Source organism: Botryllus schlosseri, chromosome 16 (assembly GCF_051294905.1).
Source record: "Botryllus schlosseri isolate E-star chromosome 16, Bs_hap1, whole genome shotgun sequence".
NCBI lineage: Eukaryota > Metazoa > Chordata > Ascidiacea > Stolidobranchia > Styelidae > Botryllus > Botryllus schlosseri.
In genome coordinates this window covers 15,550,961-15,577,253 of record NC_137251.1, presented here as the reverse complement: position 1 = coordinate 15,577,253, position 26,293 = coordinate 15,550,961, and the positions used below count along the sequence as shown (strand labels likewise).

The following is a 26,293-nucleotide window of genomic DNA, read 5'->3' as shown; positions in this document are numbered from 1 at the left end:
TCTCTCAACGCGTAGTACTGTTGGAAACGCAGTCTCTGTAGTGACTGGGCAATTGTGGGCATGAAATGATAAAATACAATAATGTAATGACACGATTCGGTATTTGGACGCAAAGATTTCATGCGGATTCAGTTCGAAGATGGAATTTTCGAATGATAATAGGGTTAGGCCCACCATACGTACGATTTGTCCTCCTTTTTCAGGTCTCCTTTACAGCTTTTAGCGCTAAGATGATGGATAGATTCGAGTGAAACTGGGCATAAATGACGCTAAACAGAAAATTTTGTGGTTCGAACGTAGGCGACGACCTTTTTTTTAGTCAACCAACCACAATTTTGTGGTAAATTTACCATTTTTGCGGATTTTACTCTAGTATTGTAGGTCTGAACATTTTGAAAAGTGTCCTTCTTTTTCCGAAATATGGTCATCCCAAATTATACCAACCTCTCTGTTACCATGAAACCTAATCGAACATGGACACTGGACAGCATAGATGAGGAATGAGGATGGATGAACCTTTTGTATGGATGTAAAATATTGTCCAAGGCAGATCTGAACTTCGTATTACTTTTCATACGGCTTTGAATATTTCAGTCGTTACCGGATGCGGAATTCGACATTTTTTCTGGATTCGAAACATCAATGCGGAACAGGATTTGGATGTGAAAAATTACGTCCGCAGATCTTTGATATAAAAGGAATCAATTCGGGCTCTACTAATGTCAAATCCACGAACGTCCGTAGTTAACAACCCTCTCACGGAATCAATCAAAAGACTACTCCTACGATACCGGTACATCAATACTAGGGTTACCATACGTCCTCTTTTTTGACTTTTTTAAAAGTGTCCTCGGAGGACGCCCTTTTGTCCTCTTTTTTGAAAATTTAGGTCAGATTTAGAGCAAATTGCGAGTGATATGCCGTAAATTAGCACAGAAGTGACGCTCCGACGGGTATTTCGGAACGAAAAACGGTGATTTTAGCTCTGAGCGAAAATATGACCTTTTTTTGGGGGGGGGGAAATTCACCGGTTTTTGAGAATTCTGCAAGTCTCAAATTTCTGAAAAAGCGTCCTCTTTTTAGATTTCCAAAATATCGTCAGCCTAATCAATCCCACACTCAACAAGCAACGGCATCGTTTCCAATTTTACGGAACAAGCTACTCTTGTGCCCGCAAAACAACAGACATGTGAGGAATTCCATCAGTTTGTTTTATTTTCAAAGAAATGCGCAGATAGCAAAATACATTCGTCGACTTACATGACGAAGGTTGCAATAATACCGCAATTGACTATAACCGTGTTTGCTTTCGGAAGTTCGCAATGCGCGACCTCATTCAAAAGGTATTCAAGGCACCTATAAAGCCATCAGTAGCGACCAGCATACATATACGCTTCCATCAGTGGCCTTTGACAAAAATCATGCAGTCAAGAGTGTATCCGGCCTAGCAACGTGGCTGTATTGAAGAAAAACAAACCATGCAAAACTTATCAAACTCAAAAGGCGATGGCAACACATCGTACGAACAGAAACCCGAAAGAAGCCCCTACCACCTTCATATGAATTGTACTCGCTACTTGAACATTACAAAAATACACGTTTTTATCGCCAACTTGCTACAACGATTGTCTTCACGAACTTCGAACGGCACTTGATGAAAAGACAGTACGACTATTATGGGAAATATAATGTCGAAAATACATGCAGGTCTTCACACGATCGTCCATTCCACACTTAACACGAGGGTGAGCAAATCCGACAGACATCAAAGGACCTGGATATTGATATGCTACCAAATGGAACTGAGCGTGATAATTTGACTGGCTTCAATCGATTGTTTAATGCTTATGCTTACGCATTTAGGGCTGGGCAAAATAACGTACCGGCCTGATTTGATTCTGGGTCGAATATTCGTCTACTCATCACGACCTCAGAACAGCAGGTAAAACTTTTAAGCCACTATTTGCCAGTTTTGTACTTCCTGGTCACAGATCTTGATCATATTAAATCTGATACACGTCCGCGGGTTGATTACGGAAATGTAGCAGCCTCGCGCTAAAAGATTGAATGCAGCTTTACGGCCAACTCAAAGTTTCGAGGAAACCGCGGCCACAAGAAATATCAAAAGTGTATTTCTCATTGACGATCATTTCAATTGACAATCGACTCGTCGTGCTCAGCCCTAGTAGCGCTATGTTGACTGGGATCGGCGCCTGAGATTATATTTTCACTGTAAAAACCACGGGCCGCGTTGAAGTGCCAGTGCTGCCACCTTTGAAGAGCGCTTGCTGCAAAACGCCGCTGTGTAGCTCAGTCACGTCGGCCACGTCAGACCTTTTCTTCGTGGTCTTGATATCTTTCATCCAGCTGTGGATAAGAGATATTTATTTGTCGGTTGAGCTGAGGCAGTGACTGAAAATGGTTCAGTAGCTGCAGCATGGCCTACCATCTACAGCAGGGGCGGCCAACCCGTGGCCCGCGAGAAGGATTCGAGTGGCCCGCGAGGTAATTCTCGAAATTCTTTATAAGATAAAAAAAATTATTAGCCACGTGACTTATTGTGAACTTGCAAGACCAGCCAAAAATTTGATTAGCCTGACCGCAAACTTTGGGATGTTGATGACTAAAATAACAGTTCCGACACATTGGCGTAGCCAGGGGCCATCCACATTTTTTTCGTAGATCATCTTATATGAACATGAACAATGTACATAAAGTATAATATTTCGTGGCAGATTTATATGACTTGATATTTTTCTTAGCACTTCGTGCGATTTATTGTCACTCGATTGCTAGCCTTTATAGTATTGGTGCCCTTTCATGAAAACTAAAAAAAAATACGCCCAATCTACGCAATTGAGCCTAACTATATTCGCAATTATGAGAGAACGTGCCGTCCAACATGCGACTTAACTTCTGCACTCGCAGAAAGATAATCGTCGATGAAACTCTCACGCAAAATGATAGACGATGATAGACGCGTGTTCACTGAAAGATTCGATATTGATATGTACAGCATCGAATAATCATGTCCTGGCCAGATGAGCCCAGCTGTATACAGAGGCTACCCACAATATATGCAACTAACATTATTATTGACCAAATTGATTCATTACCTTTGTAAAAATTTTGCGTTTCAAGTGGCCAGAGCATGTACACACAGTTTTCATGTCATGTTTGTTATCGAATTTGATGTGTAGTAATATAAGTCCTATTTTTACCATTACCTAATCAAGTTCGCTCCTATCTGACGACTATAAAAAGGATATCAGCATTCAAGTGGCCCGCGCAATGGTTCGTAAATCTCATGTGGCCATTTAGCCGAAAATGTTGGCCATCCCTGATCTACAGAAACGTAGTTCTACTTTTTCGTAGTGCTCGAGTACGTTTTACCCACTTGCGCTACATACTCAAACGGTTATGTCTGCAGACTAACTCCACTTCCACATCGACAACGTTTTAGGTAAACTATTCATTTTTTGCACTTCGGATTTAGAAACATAGAAAGTAATTTTGAGATAAGTATGTATTGTATGCTCGAAAAAAATTCGACCAACTAAATCAACCGAAAAGTATACTCATATTGAAATGAACCCGTGTGTCAGCCGGAAATGTCAGCGTCAGCCAGAAATATTCAGGTTCATTTCAATATCAATATTCAATTGTAATGTATACACTGAAATTATGCACCTCCAAGAAGGTCTTTGATCGAGAAAACCTATCACAGTAAAATACCTCAAGCACTACGATAATGGAATTGTCTTGCAAGCGCAAAGCAGTGCAAACTGAAATCGTCTCCATCAAATCGAAGCAAACAATTTGAAAATGATCGGTCAAAACAAACCTGTACAGCGCTTTTGGTTTCTCTTCTGACGCTTTAAGAACCTTGATCTGCATCGGCTGGCCTGTAAGACACGAACATTTTTACATCACCCATCAACGCCGCCAAGCGTGGTTGACATACCGTCTAGATCGCGGCTGTTGTATTTCTTGTACGCCGCCATCGCGTTCTCATGCCGGATATACACGACTTCAGCCTCGCCAGGCCTGACCAATCTGGCGCGTCGAACCGGCCCTATCACGCTGAATAGTTCCTGAGAAAACAACATCACAAGAAAATTAGTTAGGACTTTGCCACCTTGAACCGGGGTTGGCAATCTAGATTGCTCTGCGAACCGGTATCAAAATTTTTCCTCGTTATGTCTTTAAAAGACACAAATTTCCAACATGGAAATTGATTGGTGCTCATTACGGTTGTTCAAAAATAAAATTTGTTCTTAAAATTTTACTGACTATGCGATAAAATTGTGCAGTGCCCCTTGAAGAAAACAACATCTCCACAGCTCAGTGCTCATGCACTATAAGCAGGGTTGCCATCGACATGGATCAAAAAATAAGGACAGTCGAAAAATTAAATTAGCATGAAAAAGCGTTTTTGTACATATACTGTATTTATACGAGCCGTGGCATATCACATTCCATACTTTTCACCAGAAACAATCTGCTCCAGCAACTCCCTGTTATTAGAAAGTGCTTCAAATATCTCGCGACAGCTCAGTTCTAGGTTTACCTTTATTTAGGGCCGAAACAGCACTTCGTCAGCCCCCCCCCCAAAAAAAAATACCGTTGGTGTTGCCCCCTGAGGTGATAAACCAAATTTCGTCACCTCGTCAAGACGAGGCGTCAACCAAGATGGAAAAAGGCCGCACACCAAGTTTAGACAAATCATTTTTGAGCGTATGGAGCAACAACTCCTGTAACAATGCTTGTCGTCTTGGTCCTGGCCGAAGAAAACTTATTTGCAATGTTGGAATCGGAGAATATTGCTTTTAACAACTGCGATGTGTAATCGTTGGTGAGGAATGATTGCTGGTGTTTGACAGTATAGAATGCCTAGGTACCCTCTGCAGCTGCTGCCTTGTAGTCTGAGGTCGTTGGTGCTGATCGACTTGTGGAAAAATTATTCATTGACTGGCTCAAATTAATCATCATGACACACTTCTTGTGTTTTGGGGTATCAATGTAAGTTGAAGTAGCGGTCTTTCCTATGGCCTCCAGGTTAATGTCACAATTGCAGATATTGCTATATGCGAAACACTCGCCCTTCAATATTCGTTAGATATCGTTGAATTCTCACTCATAATCGACACGAAAAACGTTTTCACGCCTGTTTATTTCACTTATCAGATTTAGTCTTCTTTGTAGCTAAAACTATATGCGCAAGTGCAATATAATTTGGAGAAATTTAGCAATGATTTATAGCTTTACTACTTTTTAACCAATGTGTCGACTGCACTGCGCTTTTTTTCACTACGCAATAAATGTTTCCCCACAGCTTGAGCTTATTCTGCTGTGGACCAAACAGCAGTAACCTGGCACTGCTGTTTACTGCTAAAATGACGTCCGCTGCGGTAGCTTGGTACAGCCGAAACTGCTGTACCCCCACTCACTGCCCTAGCTATCTCACCATTTAGAAGTCAAATCTTGTGGTGTGTACGTCACGAGAGTTCCTTTCATTTATGATGTCATAAAATCTCGACGAATAAGCTTAATTTTAGAATATTATGCAACATGCAACATAGATACCAGAGGAAAACGATCGAAGTTTTGTAGCGGTTGAAAATAAGACAAAATAAGGACGCAAGTCGAAAATAAGGACAAATCTTAGAAATAAGGACGGTATGGCAACCCTGAGGCTCCTAAAGGGGGCCCAGCAAGGCAGTGACAGTGTGACACTTACGATTCGACTTTTGATTATGGATATCAACTTGATTTTATAGAACTGTGTATCAGTGATCTTGACCACCATGATTATGAAATGGCACTTCACAAAAACAACGCATTTGCGGAAGCCGGAAGCGATCAGGTCAGCAACGTAACGTGAAAAGATGGCTCTCTAGTTAGGTTATTTAGTCAGTTTATATATCAACATTGTGAAGCCAGAGTACTTGCTGACAAATTTATTCAAATTTATGTTACGGAAAGATTTGCATTTTTATGACAGCTGTTGTCACTAGGAGGTACAACAGTGTTACAATTAGGGCTGGGCACAATGATTCGAATACTCGAATCTGAATCGAGTATTAATTTTAATGATTCGAGTCGAGTAGTAAAAGAAGATTTTTTCGAGTACTAAAATTATACGCTCCTCGCAACTGAAAGTTAATTTACCGAATAAAATTAAAGTTTTGATGCTATTTTCCACTGAGGAAGCCTTGAAACCTTGATTGGCCGTGTAGCAGCATATACGAGACATAGTACAAAGCTACGAACGTTAATGGAGTTAACACATTTCCGATGTCATGATCATCCCACAACATTGTAAAGAAGGGCAATGAAATCGGTATGGTTGAAAAATACCAAAAGTATCTTTAATGTGACGGTTAACACTTAACAGGCCTTATATTCTTTGTGGTGACATAAAATATACGTATTTGAACCATGACATACTAAATTATGTTACGACGACATACTGAGTGATACTCGGATACTCGACTCAACTCGAAGCGTAATACGTGATTCAGAATCAAATCACTCAGGTACTCGATTTTGCCCAGCCCTAGTTACAATACAGGAAAACACTTTCGAAATTAGTCTTTTCTGTAGTGCTCACAGCAGAGCAGCAACGAAGACGATGTGTCATTTTGCGACATGGCTTATGATCTGAACAAGCCACTCAACGTCGGGAAGACGGCTCGCAAAATATCTACTCACCAATATGTCATCTTCCGAGACAACGGGGTGCAGATTAAATACTTTGAGCTTCGTGCCTTCGATGGGGCTAGGACCGACGGATGCAGGATTCTAAAATGAAGGTAGTTACATGAAAAAAAAATGAAAACTTGCGGTCTTCATCATTGTGACACGAGACACCTGCTTAAATCCTCGTCAATGAGGATACTTGATTTGAGATTATTGTAATTACACTTCACCAATTAGACCCCATCAACGTTGGCAATCGGAAATTAATGTGAAAAAAGCTATTATTTGCGGCTTACGAGATATAGACGTTAATCAACAACCACATCTATCCGCGTATCATACAATTCCACATTCCAAGTGATATAACATGGGGAATATGTATAAGATTTTATTGTTACACAGTTCAACATTGAAATCTTATGATAATACGTTGGAAAGCAGTGAATGCAAAAGTAAACACGATTAATGATACGCCACAAGCAAAAATGCAACCATTTTTAAACGAAATTTATTGCCGTAATTCACTCATATCAATTTGCGTGTCGCACACCATGACACAATGTAAATTAGAAAAACTGAATTTGCTATAGGATGCTTCCTTTGGGCATATGCCAGGTTCAGGCAGAGGCGGCAACTACACGCAGAGAAAATCTAGAAATCATCACCTGATCCATTGCTTTCTCTGCTTGTTTTGATATCATAGGTCGCAGGTCGATTGGATCGGATTTCTCAGTGACTTCCATCTCCTCGACGTCGTCTATGGTTTGTCGTCGTCTTTGCTTTCGGTATTTCCTGTACTCCTCATAATCAGAGTCGGAGTCAACCTCCATAGCACGTTTACCTGCGAATGTTGCAAATGAAAATTTCGACCACGGAATTTCTATCATTAAGTCGGATTGGATTGATTAAAGAGTCGATCATCGCGTTCATCGGGATTCAACAAACCCGGATTAAGGAAACCTGTTGATCGGTGTACATAAAGCTGATCGAGTTACAGCCCTGACGAGTGTCAGTCAAAAAAAATTTGGGTTACTTAATTGTATATCAGAGACTCGTTTGCCAAGAACATGTTTTCAAAGCATTTCAAGGTCGGGTACCATATCTTGCCTTGTTGGATAGACGTGATTTATATGTGGAGGCGAAAATATTCGATTATCGTACAAGTAGAAAAGTGAAGAGCTTCTTGGAGGTACAGAACATCAATATACTAATTAAAGTAGAAATGAAGAACACTACAAATGTTTACTATAGTAAAGTAGTGATTATCCAGACAAGTCAAATAGTTAAAGTAGAAGTAAAAACATAAGGTCTGAAAATTACTCAGGTAGTCTGTCGGAATGGATTGGAACAAGGCTTATGTTGATAAATCGCCAATGGTGGCTTTCATTGCAATATGCATCTTTGTGTCTAACGCCACAAATAGACGCAATTTTCAATTTAAATCATGTTACTACACTGCTACATCATACTGTCGTTTCCTTGCACTTGACAAAATTGAAAATGTAAAAGCTGGCTTAAAAACGTTTCAAGTAGAAGCAATCCAAAATAACAACCGCTCGAGAAGGCTACCCAGGAAAGTACTTTGTCACCTCAATTTATTTGTGTCAAAAGTAACTTCACACATTTTGTGATACAAGTTCTCGACTGGGCTTCCCGAAAACTGAGTAAAATAGTGATTGTGCAAACAATTTGGATGTATAGATTTTCAATTTAAAGTCTACGATACTTGTTAATGAGTGGACCCTGTACCACTGGTTACTTACAGTTGTTGGCTTGAAATGACGGGCTAAAACATTGCATAAAACTTTCTGAGTGCCTACCACACATAGCACAATGATGCCAGCAATCATTTGAAAAATACAGCTTTAGAACCTTACTATCTATTAGAAAAGTACAAAGTCTTACTGATGGGTCTCGAAGGCCTGGGAGAAACAGAATCTCTGCGACGAGTGGATGGTTTCTGCAAGACAAGTTTATAATAATAGCGATCGAATGGTCAGTCGATCAGTTTAAATCAGTGGTCCTTAACCGGCGGGGCACTGCAGCACTATGAGGTGGGTGACTTCAGACTTGGACAACTAGGGGTCGATTCCTCAGATGTGGTCAAATTATCACGTAATCACTGAATAGGTAATCAGTGATCACACCATTATGACATCATGCATTCCACGGATGCTGATTCACTGTTAATCAGGTAATCAATGATTAGTGACGCATTTGACGCCGGTACCTAGGAAACGGCGTTGGGTCTTTTGTTACGTCATTATGCACTATGCAGTTGCTGAATTTTGCAATGTGCAGTGCTTACTTCAGAATGTTATCAAGTACGGAAACGTCTCCGCTGTCCCGTAATTCCGAACACGAATTTGTAATTCTTTGACTCTGGTTGTTGGCTTGTAAAAACTGCATGCTTGTACTGTATTACACTCATAATATTTTCCTGGTTTCATTATTTTAACGACTTTTGCGTAAAATCTGTTTTGCGCTAGCCTAGCCGATTGGAGGCAGGAATCCCTTCTAATTCCCCGAGGCTGTGATCGCATTTGGTCTATCGGTCGCCTTATTTTCATAATAATTAATAACCCTATATGTATGCGCAATACCAATACCCATGAGAGTGCAATTGTGAACTTCTCGGAACGTTCGCTACTTGTGCTCATTTTAGTTACAAAATATTTATGTTGAAGAGAGCACGCAAGGTAGTAAACAGTCCTAAAACCGCCATTCAGGTTTCAGGGTAGCAACTGCTAGATGACAACAACATATTTCCCGTATACCTCCAGTTACAATGCCACCCGATTCATCCCGTAACAGTAGGCCTACCACTGAACGCCGCATATTATGGTGTAATATCACTGTTGATCACCAAGTTAATCCAAAAACTTTCGTTGATTAACTTTTAACCAATGATTACCAGTGATCACGATCTGTGGAGCACAATCGTGATCAAATAGAGGTGCTAATCAATGATCTAATTATGTAATGTTTATATGCTCAAATTTCAATACTAATCTGAATTACGTTTTTTTCTGAAAATGCCAGAGCAGAATTGTCTAGCTCGAAACGAGTCAAGGTTGGCGTTCCAACATTTGCCATCCTCATGCCGAAAATAATTGGGTTCATTTCAATGTGAATATACTACGGTACTGAAATGTATCTCATGCTTCTAAGAATCATCTCCGATTTGATATGAACTCAACTTGAAATTTGTTGTGTTTCTTTTTAGTTCGCAATTTATTCAAATTCCAAGATTTTGTGAATTCAGTAATTCTAATCTCATTTGGAAAAGCTGAAAATTTTTTTATCAAATGTGGCTATTCGGAATGGTATGAATTGGGAAAAGTTCGGCTTCGTTCTTCTTAATATTCCAGCAAAAACTTTAATCATGTTGCCAAATTTATTCCACATCAAACTTTTCGGCAGACTCTCATCATGAGCGAACGTGGATACATGAGATGACATTAATCAAAAGCTTTTGAGCCCACATGAATTTATAGCATTTGTGGTAACGAATTTTTTGTCAGATCGTCAGTCTACGCTACACAACGTGTGCATTCTGCGCAACACTTGATGAAGTCTATGTTATTGTACGTGTGCCACAGACACCGATTCCACAAGGGTATAATTGCAATTCACAAAATGCCATCCATACCTTTTTCATAGCTTCCCTATTAATTGTCGTTATTTGCAGTCTTTCAAAAGTTTTCTGTGTTGGTTTCGGAGATGCTTTGCGAGCCCTTTCGTTTCTGACAGCAATTTGAATTCCTGATCCGGTATTTCTTCTGGATACCGTCTGAAAATTTCATACAATCGTGAATATTCGATAATATCATATTAAGCTACTCTTATTGTTTGGTCCACTCCCGGAAATTGACAAATTTTCACCAATAAAATATAGCCTAATACAGACAGACTGAAGTTTTTCTCTAATTAACAGAGAAAGATTCTTTTGTGAAGTCTCAGCCAATTAGCCTATACGACCGATAGGTTAAGTGAGCTGGTCACTAACAATATAATGATAATAAACAAGCCTATCTGTCAGAAATATAAATATGATAAGTTGCAATGGGTACGATGCAATAATAATATCAGCAATATATTCACATACATCTGTAAGTTCAATAACATAGGTCTAATGTTATAATATAATGTATGATGAAGTGACTCTAGAAGGTAGAAAATTCCAATAAAAATTGATTAATTTTCTGCTCACCTCCATAATTCAAATTTTAAGGCTGGCTACATAATATTTGGTGATAATAAATGTTCGTTTCAATTCGCTACTAGTTGCTGACTATTATCACCAACGAATGTCAGCCGATAATATTAAATAAGAATTGAATTGTATTTGAAGTTCTGTATCTCTAATATGAATATATTAACCAATTCCATAACGTATTATAAATCGTGTAGTACAATTACCGGAAATTTTCTTTCTAACCGAGACCTCGAGTTTGATCCAGCTGTGATATGGTATTGTATGTTCGATCCATGATACAGCGGCTTTCGCGCACGGTCGTTTGAAATCGTAACTTTCGGAATCTTTCCATCGGGCTTATCGGCAGTTGTAGTCAATTTCCGTTTCGCTCGGATCTTTTGTCGCGCATCAACAACCCGCTTTGCCGAGATTTTCTGTCTCGCGTCCCCTATTTTGGCTTTGGAACGTGTAGTAATCAAAAGTCTTGCATCTTGGATTGTCCCTGTCCGTGTGATGCGGCCTCTACCAGCTCCTCCGCCTCTGGCGGGGCGTCTTTTCGACTGAAACGACTGGTTTCTCTGGCCTGGCAACTTGTCGCTGTACATTTCACTGTTCCCCCTATTGTGCAAACACGTTCTAAATGAAGTTGAAGTCTGCAAAAACAAATTTACACAGAGTTACCTCTTTATTATCTCATCCAGTGAAAGGTCTTCTATTCCCATTTTTCCGATACTCTGAAATAGCGGACGAAGAGAATATAGAATCACTGTGCGGGTGCGCAGCCTGTGAGTGCTATAACTATCACCTACAGTATCTATATAGTTGGACTGCAAAAGTGAAAATGATCGTAGTCGTATCAGCTCGATTCAATAAAAATTTTCAAAAGCAGAACCGGAGGAGTACTGCAAAGTCGAAATGCAATTCACAATAGGCTGTAACAACTTGTTAAACTTCCTGATTTTCAGCTGTAACAGCAGATCACACTACCATAGCAATCTACAATCCTGTAAAGTGCTATGCTTCAGCTGAACTTATGACGGTACAGGGTACACTACGTGCTATGATATCCGTGACTGCGTGTAAGGAGGGCGACACTCAGCGAGATGTTTGAAAACTTTTCCGCTATATCCGCTGAACATTCAAGATTATCCAGAAGGAATGATAAGGTTGAATAAGTATTAAAAATTATTTTCTCGGATTCCTCATCAGTATTAACAAAATTTATTGTTATGGATGCGCTAGAAAACTGGGATAGGGTAATGCAAAGCGATCATTACTGCAGTGATTGTAGTCGTAATCGTAAACAAACCATCACTGTCGTAACTCGTAACCAAAGCTGACCTTCAATATATAAGGCACCGAAATCTCTGATTAGACATCATGCAGGTTGGAACATAGCCTTTATAAAGGCTATCGTTAGACCGCCATCCCACTGATTAACGAACTTATCCTATTCTCGTAGTTCCCGATGGTTATGGGAGTGGTCTGTATCGAAATATCCACATCTACTATTTTCGAGTACCCGGATAGGTTTACTTGAATTACTTACTCAAATTAAGCATTTACTCATCATGTGAGCATGTCCAGTTGTCCACTCATATGTTATTAGACAAATAAAGCAGAACGAAATATGTTGCCTATTTATTTACAGTCCATCCTCAAGATTACCGGACCACGACTGACCTATCGATCTCGCTTCCCATGACATGCCGCCCTATTTCTTGTCGCTTTCTTTTTCTATACCATCTTCTTTACTTTCATTCAGTGTGCATGCCTCCTCTTTACATCGCCTAGGCCAAGGTGGGTGTCAGATTTCATAGACTACTCCTTGTCGCTTCGACATCTTCCTGTCTTTTCATTGTATCGCATTTTTTGTGGTGTATTGAACTGATAAAATTGCAAATAAACCAATGATGATGATTACCAGAAACAGGGTTATGTAGTTTGGATAGACTCCAATAATTTTTATTAGCAAAAGGATCGCAGCCACTCGGCGGAAAAGGCAATTTTATACTACGTATAGTCGTATACTATACACTATCACGTTTCGGGTTTTTGTCACCACCCGTCTCTTCGTGGCCGAGATGTATCTTGCAGTCATCGAGGAATTTCGGCCATAACTTGCATAAATTTCTTTAGTACTCGAGTAGGCTACAACCTCAATGATTACTTGACTGACTCATTCTTTTGTCAGCCATCATCGGGAAGAATCCTTGGAAACATCTAATAACATGCGGAATTGCGGATGCGCAATCAGTCCGATGTGCTATATAATTACATCATTATATTAAGCGTCCGTAATACCAATCAACCCACCACAAAAACATCGATTTTATTCTTATTTTATTCGCCAAACTCGCACATATGCATAGCAAAATTCTGGGGCGGTACGAATATGTGGCAAGTTCGCCTTTTGACACTTCAAAAGCACATACTTGACCTTCGTGGTACTGAATTAATGTATTATGCTTCATTAGCATATAATTGAGCATAGCAGCAGACGCATTCGCAGTATCTCTCACAATCGATGCTGAATTCAAAAGTGCTACATGTCACTGCAACTCCCATGTAGAATTGTCTCTTTTGCACAAGACGGTGCTGCAGATCGGATACGCCAATTCGTAACTGCACAGTGCACACAAATCATTGAAATTTCCGCCATTGCAATATCAATCGGGATACAACTTGATCTTCTGCGCAACTTTTGTGCAACCAGACTTGGAATATAGACCCGCGTGGCCAGGTCCCCATTCCAGTTCGTTGAGCACTTGTTCCGCAAAATAGTCCGTGAAATTTGATCTTCCTAAGCGCCGAAATTCGTCTTTAACACACATCTTCACGTGACGCCGTTCCAGAGGCAGAAACGGAATGAGATGATCGATCAGCTGTCTATGAAAGAAATCACACGAATCCATTATTCGGGTTCATTTGAATATGAATATACTACTCAATTGTATATTGAAGTTCTGTACCTACAAGAAGCTATTACTTAACTGCGCGTACCAGACTTGAAGTAAGTTGATGTCAATAATTATCATCTTGTAGTAGAAGTACTAAATTCCAATTCAGTGAAAAAGTAAGTATTTTAACAAACTGAGAACTGTGAAGTAGAATAATATAGTCATATCGAAATAGGCCCAAATATTTTCAGCTGACATTCGTCAGGTTAATCGTCAGCAACTAGTAGAGAATTGATGAGAACAATGTTCATCAACAATTGTATCATGATATACAATGTTCTTTTCAATTCTCTACTGGTTGCCGACTTCTACCCCTGACGAGTGGCAGTCGAAAATATTTAGGTCTACTTCGATATGAATATATTTATTCAATTGTATATTGAGGTTGTGTACCTCCAAGAGTCCCTGCAAAGTAGAGACTTTGCACAACTAACAGGCTACTTATCAGCATGCAGCACTTACCGTTGAATAATGCCGCTTCCTTGCAAGCCTCCTACCACGTTAAAAGTGCTGATCTCCAGTGGCTCTTGGAAATCGTGAAGAGCCAAGTCCTCTCTCTGCTTCTCCTCTTGCGTCTGCTTGTAGGCGATCTTCGATATCAAATCGCCGCCAGTGTTCCTGGAATTAATGAAATGAAATTGATGCTATCTAGTTCACTGTCATCACGAACGGTTTACAATTCTGTTCCGAGTAGGACTGGACAAAATCGAGTGCCTGAGTGATTTGATTCTGAATCAAGCATTACGCTTCGAGTCATAAAAAGTATTCGTGTATGGCTCATTATGACTTCGTAACAGTATGAATGATGCGGTAGGTCCAAATATGCACCTTTTATGCGGCCGCAAAGGATATAGCGTTAGTTCGACATTCAATCATACCTGTTCATTGCGCTTTGCGACAATGTTGTGGGTTGATAACTACTTCACAGATATGTCAGTTCCAATGACGTATGTAGCTTTGTTGCATGTTCCACAGTAGACAAATAATATTGAAACTATTTATCCGTTGATAAATTAACTTTTCAATTTACAAGATTACCATTAGCAATTAGTGGCAAGAAGCGTATAATATTATCACTTGAAAAACATCATCTCGCACCAGAATTGTTCATACTACCAATCTTGCTAGTTGACCTAACTATGGTTTTTTGAGTAGTTGCAGATTTTGAAAATACAGTAGTTTCCACAAGACTGTCTTCACTGCTTGACTCGAATCATTGCACCCAGCCTTAGTTCCAAAATTTGGTTTTCTTAACGAACTTGCGAAAACGTACCCAATAAAAATGAATATGCTTTTCCGAAAATCGACGCCGTCGACCTGCTTGTAGTGACCTAAAAACGGGATCAGAACGTCGATCACCCCAGGCGGCATGTTGTCCATTTCGTCGAAGATAAATAAAGAGCGTTGGCAGGCTGATGCGTTTGAAAAAATCCACTGATGCAGCTGATCCTGTGAAATTATAATGATTATATGTTAGTTATTCTTTAATGCAATCCTGTTGCACTCAATTCCAACGCGAACAGGTGGTCACAGTAGACAGAGTGGGTACTCAAGTAGAAGTAGATATAACTTTCTACACTCAATTACAAGTGTGGCGTTTCCAAGACCTGTAACACTTCTTTAAGGGGCGGAGAAAAGAAGGATATATATAGCACTCAAGCAAGCAATTTCAAAAAGTATATTCGGCCGAGGGGCCACATACTTTAGGCAGCTAATCATTGGTGACTACTCACGGAATTGCAAGATGCATCTGCGCAACTAACGCAATATGAATAATGAAGCTACAAAAAGACGCTATCTTCGAAAATGTATTCAGCAGTTACTATGTTGGCTATTTCACGCGGCTGTCATGACGATTTCACACTTAAAAGTGGTGCAAACTAATCGTAAACCTACTTTCTATTACTTTTCGAAACCCAAAATCATTCCTCTCAAAACATTATATTATCAAGCTTGCGTTTCCAGGACCCTAAACAACATTTTCACTGTGTATAGATTGATTGGTGGCCAACACTGATCCCGGTAAGCGACTTTTCTGTCAGTGGAGCCGTAACAGGAATATGATAGCTCTCCAAAATGACTGCCTTAGGGTCCACATTGTTGCCAAGATACCGTGATCGAGAATTGTCCTAGCCAGGGTCAAGCCCGAAACATTTTGAAATTGTTGGTAAATTGTCGCAGAAAATTTAAGCAACAAGTCATTGACTTGGTTGATCATGTGACCTGGCAATCGCCTATTTGTCTGCTCTGACACTAGCAGAAAATAAAGTCCTTCGCTTCCAGGAAAATTGGGTTGATCAGTATTTGTCTGATACTGACTCAACGTTAGACACAATCGCGCCACAAATGTTTCTATGATCTAAAAGAAAACTGCAGATCTACACAGCTTGTTGGATACAGGGATGAACAGTGCTTACTGAACACAGATAAACGATTACCGATCTACTTACCTTGTAAGTGCCGATTTGTGAATCATGTTTAAAGTGAAGTTCGGAATAAAATAAATGCACGAATCTGCTCTTTTCGCCGAGTTCGTAGAGATTTTCCACAAGCATTTGTGCGACAAAGCTCTTTCCTCCCCCTGTCCATCCTAAAAACAAAACTCTAATATGCTTAAAATATTGACTAATTGAAATATCAATTTATTAATAATTTCATCTTTTCAAAACACCAACAGACTACGATACAATGAAAAGATAGGAAAGTGTCAAAACGGCTTGATCTTGGAGTAGTCATTGAAATGAGACACCTACCTGGGTTGCATTTTGTGCAAAATTTTCAACTGCACAATAAGTTCATGAAGTATATATGCATATATGCTTACTGATGCATATCAATACGCAAGTGTGATAGCCGACATCGGGGAAGTAATCAATAATGATGTTCAATATAGGCCTACACACTCCAGACATTATTGACAGGTGACTTAGACACGACTTTGACACCAGTTCAATTCCGTTTATTAATAAAATATCCTATAATTACACTATAAGATTGCAATACATGGTGTAAATCAATTGCATATGGCAGGCTTGCATAGCAAAACTGCCAAGGGCAAAAATATGATGCTACAGATAAGCAAGCAATAGACGGGAGGCTCAATAATCCTCGCAGATTACTGTACATAGGATTCTATACAACAAAACTACACATATACATTTACCTTCAAAACATACCGTGGAAGGACATGACTAATGGTTTCTGCGGATTATCGTCAAGAACGTGAGCAGTTATAGCTTTTGTTAAAATCTGAGTAACGAGATGCTGCCCGTGAAGTCTTTTCTCTAAGTCCCTCTTTAGGCCTGGAAAATGATGTCCACACGCTTGGCCACTATATCAAACACCAAAATAGACAATGGTGGTTCTTTCTAGGGTTGTAACCAAGTCATAAGGTACCGAGTCACAAGTCAATCTCACTTTATAGTTTTGACTCGAGTGACGTTGAATCATTTTCAATTCACCAGCGAGTTCGAGTCCAAGTCGGCAAGCAGAGGGTCGAGGCTGAGTCATAGTGGTATGACTAGAGTCCGAGTCTAAGTCATTGCGTTGACTGTTCAGTTTCGAGTTATAGTCTTGTTTAACCCACTTTTTAGAACTCTGCTTGGTGATATCGAATGATTTGCATTCATAATATCTCAATTTTCCTAACTTTTAAGTTTCTGGTCAAATTTTCAAGTATCAGTAGGCTACTAACAGACGAAATACCAATAGTGTGGTAACTCTATTATTACTCAAAATTACAATGAAATGTCGGTAATGACAGTCCGTGTCTGCAAGTCGAGTCAATACACAGATTGACTCAAGGTGAGTCGAGTCATATTCCATATTTCACTGATTAGATCAGAACTAGATTATAGGCATTTTGGTTAAATTAGACAACTAGGATCATCTAGTTGTAGAGTCTGGTAGGCATACCTTTTTGAATCGCTTGAGCTTAGGATTTGGAAAACTACGATTCGAAGGAGTCACAAGATTGGTTACATGACTAATTGCATGACATAAGACTACCCAGTACCCAAGTCTGGATTTATACGTAACAAATAGCGTATATTTAGTGATCAATGTGTTCGTATCCATACCATCAAGATCATTCTTCACCCATTTGCTATCACAACATTCTCGCAGTCCAGAGGCACAAAATAACTGCCCTGCCTTAGAAATGGCCGCGGCTCCGACAGCTACCGTTGCTGACAATGGATCCAGACATGTACTGCACGTGACTAATGATAAAATTGCTAATGATAAAGCTAACTTCATCCTAAATGGAAACTTGGGTGTTACTAGCCATGCCACAGTACATGCAAATGGAGTTATACATCAGTCATCAAGTCGATAGACTACAATTTCATAATATCATTGGCATCAGCCACCGTTATCAAGTAAAGTGCCATCACGTGAAACATAATCTTGTAAAATGCACAAGTACGTTCATACATTTAAATGTGCTCAAAACAACGACAACCCTCTAAAGGAGGCATGTCTTTGCTGGTCTGTTAGTGTACCACTCTTACTGGTATGATTGAAGACTTCAATCCAAGTTTCAGTACTTGTAAAGCAGTCGTGAAGTTAATCAGTTGTGAGTGATAGAAATTCTGCGTGGCGATTTTCCAACTCACAGAAACTATTGCGATGATTTTTCAGATTCATATGACTGTGACAGCGCAATCTCATGACTCTTAGTCTCCCAGCGCGTATTTGCACACGAGTTTTTGTCCATGATAACAACAACAGCCAAGAATCCATGACAATCAATTGGGTACGCAACCATCTATAATAATTTATTCGAGGCAATACATCATAATATATGCTTACAGAGTGAATACATAGCGACGAGACAATGACAACACATGCACAGCAGCAAAACATACGCATGAATGGTACAACTGTGGGAATCAGTGGAAAACAGAAATCTTCATGAAATCAAGCATTCTAGACAGACATCAGAAAAAAACCTTCTGAGACATGGCACATGTTAATAAAAAACAACATTGCTCTGTACAGGCATGGTATATGTACCATTGCGCAGGTGCGTTTTCTACACTCCGACCAATATTAACATTGGTTTGTTATCACGATCATGTAATTTGATAACTACATATTCAACGCACAGTCACAAAGTATGGAATGTACGATAAGTCACATAAATCTTGTCTCCAACGCATTATTTCATCGACATGCATGGGTTACAGGTTTGTACGAGCACTGGAGAAAGTCTGGTGAACATTAAAGATATTTTATGTTGTTCAGATGTTCAGGAGTGATGAATATCAACATAAAAGCTATCCAAATGACGTGGATTAGCTAAGCTGAGGGTCGAGCCTATTTCAATCAAATAATCAAGTTTCCGAGATGACATTTACTACTTTCAGATAACTGTACACCTCTACGAAACAGCAACAGTTTTACCGTCACGTAAATGTACTGATGACTCGGTCTGAGACCATCAAGCATTTGGATGCCACTGTTGGTGATCACTGTTTGCAGTTTTGTGTTTATTCACATCCTCAAAACAGTAACTGCAAAGGGTTTAAGGATGAGTAATTTTGGAGCTACTATTACAGAAATGACTCGGACCATCACCATAAGTTCTACGTTTAGTTGTCATCATATCGATTTAGTTATCATACGGCCAGGACAAGTTATACGGCGTCGATAATCTCAGACAACCAATACTACATGAGCATGTCCTGCAGTGAGAACACATAATGGCTAATTCTTATGTACAGACAAAGAACACGCGTACAGATCTGAGAAATATGTATGAAAACAGAATGTGCATAAATACGACATTATTCCAGCGTAGAAGCAATTGATAGTGAAAAAAACACTGTATTATTGCATACATTCTGCACATAATTAATGTTCAATCCTCAACAGAATTCAGTTAAGCAGTAGGCAGCCTATCAACTCGTGTCTTGGGAATTTCTAACAGTTTCAAATGCACTGCGATACCAATTATGGGACTGAAATATTCCATTAGTCACGTTACAAGGAGCTATTAAATCGTCGCTGCGGAATCAAAGTAGCTCATGTCCATTTTACACATTTCGAGTGAACTAACTTTGTGTCAAGTTTTCATTTTCTTTCGGCCTTATCTTGGCCATTATGAACTTTGAAACAACGTGATAAATATATACATGGCCAAAAAAAAATTGAATTTTACAAAAACTTTGAAAAATGAACCTATAAATATTTGTAAAATGGACATAAGTTACTTTCATTCTACCGAGACGAAATTTGGCAGCGGACATATTGAAAAAAGACTAATTCCCGAGACCCGTAATAATTTTTCAAGGGGGGGGGGGCAAAAACTTTGCTTAATTAAACCAATCATTTTGTGTGTGCGAGTGTGGATGTGACATAAAAATCAGTGCGTTCGTGACTTTCTTCCCATTGTAATCACAAATCAGAAACACGGATATTTTCCAACAAGCATCGGCTTTTGTTCAACCACCGGACTGATGCAAGCAACAGAAAACAGGGAAGAATAACATCAAGCTTGAACCATATCCATGAGAAAATATTGCATGATAAACAGAATCAAAACAACAAAGACCTAAGCATTTGATTCTAAAACCGGGCTCACGTCCCAGATTTTGACGACACGATCTTGTCCGCTGGTAGCTAACCACGAACGCTTCCAGTCCGGAGATGCCGCGATGACGTTGTGTTTCACGCTATGAAAAGTAGCGAGAGACTTCTTCTCTTCTTCCGGTATCGCGTTGAAACACGCATCGCACACGCGAACCTCAAATTCGAACCCCATCAACGGAATCACGCTTCGTTTTGCACTGCACTTTGCGCAGATCGCAATCCCGCATTTTCTGCAGTGGTGCTGTCTCAAGCCGATGGTCTTGTCGCTCCACATTTGACGGAAATTCCAGAAAAAAGGAGCCTGGCATTTCGCGCACTGGTCTTTTTCCTCCCACACAGGGGTTTCTTGGCGCTTAACTGCCATATTCCAAACAACACACGACCCGTCTTCCCCAAGAGAAAACAATTGCTGAGTGGCAGCCGCGAAATGGACAGACACAACTTTTGATTTATGGCCTTCCAACTCAAACGAAGTGCCCTTTTTGCTCCCAATATCCCAAACAATGATTAACTTATCAGAGCTGCCGGAATAGAGAATCCCTTTGGATGCATCCCAAAATAAAGTATTGGTGGCACTCGCATGGCCTTTGAGCGTGTTGATGCTTTGACAGCTGTTCTTATCAATTTTAATAATAGGAATCTCGCCGTTTGAAAGTCCACAGAACACATAATTTGATTTTACATCAAATTGCAGACATAAAGGTACGGACGGGACTTGGTGATCACCCATTTTCTGACCATTTTGCGTCCAATGCCACACAATTGACCGATCTTTCCCACAGGACACAAGTATTTCTTTCTCAACGCCAAATACAACATCAGTGACCTCTTTGGTGTGAGCCGCATAACGGCGTTGATGATATATCGCGTTATAATCATCAGCGACACGGTATTCTTCAACCGTACCTGTCTGTAGTCCAATGAATAGTTGCTTTGTAGTAGAGCAGAATGTCATTGATGTACACGGAGATGTAAGAAAATGACACACACTAGGCCAGTATTGACCAGTTTCTCTCTTTAACCAAATTCGTACAGAACGATCTTCGCTGACAGTGATCACACCATCTTCGTTGGGAGTCAACACAAGAGCAGTGACGTAATCATGATTTTCATCCTCAACTTTTCCAATCAGATTTGGTTTATTGTTGGCATGAAGGGTCTTGATTTCTGCAGCCATTACACTGGTTGTTGAGGGTCAATAATGATCAATTTATTGTTAACTTATTCAATCTCGTTTAGGTCGATATGTTATCTGGATAGAAGTAGAACCTTTAATACCATCATCATGAAACTCATTCAACAACAAATTTCTCCAGAATATAATACTAGAAATGCGATATAATGGAACAATAGGATCTATATGGTATTGATATAATATATATATTCTCTTGTGATCTTACACTAACACTGGTATAGCAAAAAAGTAAATACTTCTGTCAACTGATTCAATAACTTTAAAATCTACCAATAAAAGAATCATGACTGTCAAAATCAATAGGCACAATGACGCAATGTCATTGGTATAAAGTATACGGAAAGTATACTGTCTTCTATAACCCCAAATCAAACGAAAAATATACAATTTCAGTGCAAAACCAAAATGAATTTGTCAGCTACCGGTACGACTAATGGTCATGAATGGAAAATCAACAAGGTCACTACAATATACATATGAAGCCAGCTTTTTGATTTTAAAGATTCAACTAAACTATGCTAGCAACTCTCGAATAGTAGTCCTAAACCCACTCTTGGCAAACACCGAATAACTGCATTATGAGCAAAATCGATTTGAATAAACCAGATCTATCTATATGAGCCTATCTAGTTGGTGAGTAAAATTTACAATGTTCATTCTAAATAAAAAGTATTATGGATTATTATTACTGATCCAGGAAGATAACAGACCTGATTCGTTGGGTGTACAACTGTACAATCTGTGACGTTCAATAATACCGAATATCAAATGATTGTATTAACGTTACAGATTTTTGAGTTGAGTTCAATTTCCATGCAGAATAAAAAAAACGACTATGGGTTAAAAGATAGTCGAGATATTAAGCTCTCACTTATCAAGCAGGTATAGCGACTGTCCTCAATGCACACTCAATCTATCATTTACGATCGATAGCCGTACACCGAGCTGCTTACCAACTGAAAGGAACTGATATAGTCCATCAATTTGGCAATAAAATAAAGCAATGGTTCTTGTTGTTATGATTATGGCTATCGCACCCGGATAGTTACGTCGAACGTCGTCATGCAGGTACTAGTCTTCTGAAAATGATATCGCGAGTATTCAGCGTTCGCTGTCAAAACAATTACGCAGACAACCACTGTGATTCTATTAGAATTTTTGGCGAAAATCGGTGATCGGGGGAATCATGGAAATATACTCGGGTGTCATTAAGTTTTGTACTTTAGAAATTACATCGGCATATTCAGGAACCTCTTGCCATACTATTTCTTGGTGATGAATTCAATGACAAATGCACGTAAACGACTCTTTTCGGGTGTAATTCCAGGTATTATGACGAAAAATCAATTTTAAGAAGACGAATAGATACCTACTACACAGCCGTTTGACTGAATATTTTGCAGAGAAATCGATAGAAATGTGTCGATGATAACGCTCAACAGACCATGTCTATCGACAATCCTTAGGTATAAATATATTTCGAAGAGTGCGGGAATGGTTTCACACCGGCGGTTGGTACGAAGAATCATCATTTACCCGAATATATGATCACGACGAATAGTAGAACACTTTTTTAAAAGATTTAGGCTCCGGACTCTACATATATCTCAGTAGAATCGAATTGAAATCGGATATTTTCAAAATTTCGGTAATCCGGACACAAATATGGCCCCAGTTCGACCCTTGGGACGTCGACTTGAATAATAATTTTGGTCTCGATCGAAGCGGATAGACTAGTAAAATCCATTTCAAAACGAATTAGGCTTCGGACTCTACATATATATCATTAGAATCGAATTGAAATCGGACATTTTCGAAATTTCGGTCATCCGGACACAATTATGGCCCCAGTTCGACCCTTGGGACGTCGACTTGAATAATAATTTTGGTATTGATGGAATCGGCTAGACTAGTAGAATCCATTTCAAAACGAATTAGGCTTCGGACTCTACATATATCTCATTAGAATCTAATTGAAATCGGACATTTTCGAAATTTTGATAATCCGGACACAATTATGGCCCCAGTTCGACCCTTGGGACGTCGACTTGAATAATAATTTTGGTCTCGATCGAAGCGGATAGACTAGTAGAATCAATTTCAAAACGAATTAGGCTTCGGACTCTACATATATCTCATTAGAATCGAATTGAAATCGGACATTTTCGAAATTTCGTTAATCCGGACACAATTATGGCCCCAGTTCGACCCTTGGGACGTCGACTTGAATAATAATTTTGGTCTCGATCGAAGCGGCTAGACTTGTAGAATCCATTTCAAAACGAATTAGGCTTCGGACTCTACATATATCTCATTAGAATCGAATTGAAATCGGACATTTTCGAAATTTCGGTAATCCGGACACAATTATAGCCCCAGTTCGACCCTTGGGACGTCGACTTGAATAATAATTTTGGTATTGATGGAATCGGCTAGACTAGTAGAATCCATTACAAAACGAATCAGGCTTCGGACTCTACATATATCTCATTAGAATCGAATTGAAATTGGACATTTTCGAACATTTGGACATTTTCGGACTCTACATATACAAATTTCATTAATACAAATATCTATCACAATACAACACAATACAGGGAAAGCGAGTGGCGCAGTGTGCTAAGCAACACAGTCCCGACACCAATGGTTGCTGGATGTAGTCTCGGTAACGCCATGTTTCTATGTGTCTATCTGGGCTCCTCAGCGCCTTCACCGAGCGAGATAGTGTAATGGTTGAGCGTCCGGCTTCTCGAGCGGTAGGTCGTGGGTTCGATCCCCGGCCGGGTCATACCAAAGACTCGAAAATTGGTATCCGCAGCTATCCTGCTAGGCGCTCAGCAATCACGGATAGCATGGAGGAGAAAAAAAAACGGGGGCGCAGACTAGATGACCTCATGGGGCCGTATCGCAACTCCGTCGTCAAAGCATCTCGATGGTGCAGGCGAAAAAGAATATCATCTCTCTCTCTCTCTCTCTCTCACAAGCCCAGATGAAGAGAGACACGGACTCAAGAAAGCCAAGCCGCCAGCAGAGACCAGAAAAAGAACTGCGAAGGCGGAAAAAAAACGAAAAGACACGAAGTGATGAAATTACCGTGAGGGCGCAATTGACCGAAGTGTTGATAAGCGCCAATCAAAACAAACATTCAACTAAATTTAATACATTAATCAGGGTTACCATATTTTGGAAATCTGAAAAGAGGACAGATTTTCAAAATTTTCAGACCTAAATAGACAAAAATGTCGACTTCCAGCTCAGCTCCCGGAATGTCCTCCAGAACGTTACTCCGGTGCCGATTAATGTAACTCAGTCGAATTTCACCTTACATTTAACCATAATTCGCAAAAAAAAAATACGGCAAAATAAAAACAAAGGACATTTGGGCGTCCTCCGGGGACACTTTCAAAATAGTCAAAAAAGAGTACAAATCCTCTTTAAAGGAGGTATTGTAACCCTAACATTTCTAAAGATTACTTCTGCACAAAAGTTAGCTGTACATTGTACAATATCACCTGCTCGTCAACAGAGTGCTGGAAGAACAGAATCCTCGCGTCAAGCGGCGCCCTATTTGTAATTCGCGTACCGAAATTTCGAAAATGTCCAATTTCAATTCCATTTTAATGAGCTACATGTAGAGTCCAAACCCTGATTCGTTTTGTAGTGGATTCTACTAGTCTAGCCAATTCCATCAATACCAGAATTAATATTCAAGTCGACGTCCCAAGGGTCGAACTGGGGCCATAACTGTGTCCGGATTACCGAAATTTCGAAAATGTCCGATTTCAATTCGATTCTAATGAGATATATGTAGAGTCCGAAGCCTAATTCGTTTTGAAATGGATTCTACTAGTCTATCCGCTTCGATCGAGACCAAAATTATTATTCAAGTCGACGTCCCAAGGGTCGAACTGGGGCCATAATTGTGTCCGGATTATCAAAATTTCGAAAATGTCTGATTTCAATTCGATTCTAATGAGATATATGTAGAGTCCGAAGCCTAATTCGTTTTGAAATGGATTCTACAAGTCTAGCCGCTTCGATCGAGACCAAAATTATTATTCAAGTCGACGTCCCAAGGGTCGAACTGGGGCCATAATTGTGTCCGGATTACCAAAATTTCGAAAATGTCCGATTTCAATTCGATTCTAATGAGATATATGTAGAGTCCGAAGCTTAATTCGTTTTGAAATGGATTCTACTAGTCTAGCCGATTCCATCAATACCAAAATTATTATTCAAGTCGACGTCCCAAGGGTCGAACTGGGGCCATAATTGTGTCCGGATTACCGAAATTTCGAAAATGTCCGATTTCAATTCGATTCTAATGAGATATATGTAGAGTCCGAAGCCAAATTCGTTTTGAAATGGATTCTACTAGTCTAGCCGCTTCGATCAATACCAAAATTCTTATTCAAGTCGACGTCCCAAGGGTCGAACTGGGGCCATAATTGTGTCCGGATTATCAAAATTTCGAAAATGTCCGATTTCAATTCGATTCTAATGAGATATATGTAGAGTCCGAAGCCTAATTTGTTTTGAAATGGATTTTACTAGTCTAGCCGATTCCATAAATACCAAAATTATTATTCAAGTCGACGTCCCAAGGGTCGAACTGGGGCCATATTTGTGTCCGGATTACCGAAA

The 26,293-nt window shown here is 39.6% G+C and overlaps 3 protein-coding genes and 1 long non-coding RNA gene across 5 annotated transcripts in view; 1 reads left to right on the top strand and 3 right to left on the bottom strand.

The window, feature by feature from the left end:
• The window catches only part of LOC145458412 (uncharacterized), a 222,961-nt gene that overhangs the window by 184,152 nt on the left and 12,516 nt on the right, over positions 1-26,293 (top strand). The window lies entirely within an intron of this gene.
• Positions 1,198-11,748, bottom strand: LOC145458399 (uncharacterized). The gene is made up of 9 exons (XM_080336757.1): positions 11,582-11,748; positions 11,125-11,518; positions 10,355-10,495; positions 8,608-8,662; positions 7,368-7,543; positions 6,715-6,804; positions 3,965-4,094; positions 3,845-3,905; positions 1,198-2,367 (listed from the first exon to the last, which is right to left on the bottom strand). Exons 1-9 carry the CDS (start codon positions 11,620-11,622, stop codon positions 2,220-2,222), a joined length of 1,236 nt encoding a protein of 411 aa, XP_080192883.1. The 5' UTR covers positions 11,623-11,748; the 3' UTR covers positions 1,198-2,219.
• On the bottom strand, positions 13,227-18,125 carry LOC145458401 (torsin-1A-like). The gene is made up of 6 exons (XM_080336759.1): positions 17,940-18,125; positions 17,037-17,162; positions 16,311-16,450; positions 15,134-15,309; positions 14,323-14,478; positions 13,227-13,789 (listed from the first exon to the last, which is right to left on the bottom strand). The coding sequence occupies exons 1-6, from the start codon at positions 18,115-18,117 to the stop codon at positions 13,570-13,572; spliced, it is 996 nt and encodes a 331-aa protein (XP_080192885.1). The 5' UTR covers positions 18,118-18,125; the 3' UTR covers positions 13,227-13,569.
• On the bottom strand, positions 18,613-22,746 carry LOC145458400 (WD repeat and FYVE domain-containing protein 2-like). Its single transcript, XM_080336758.1, has one exon. The coding sequence runs from the start codon at positions 21,629-21,631 to the stop codon at positions 20,417-20,419; it is 1,215 nt and encodes a 404-aa protein (XP_080192884.1). The 5' UTR covers positions 21,632-22,746; the 3' UTR covers positions 18,613-20,416.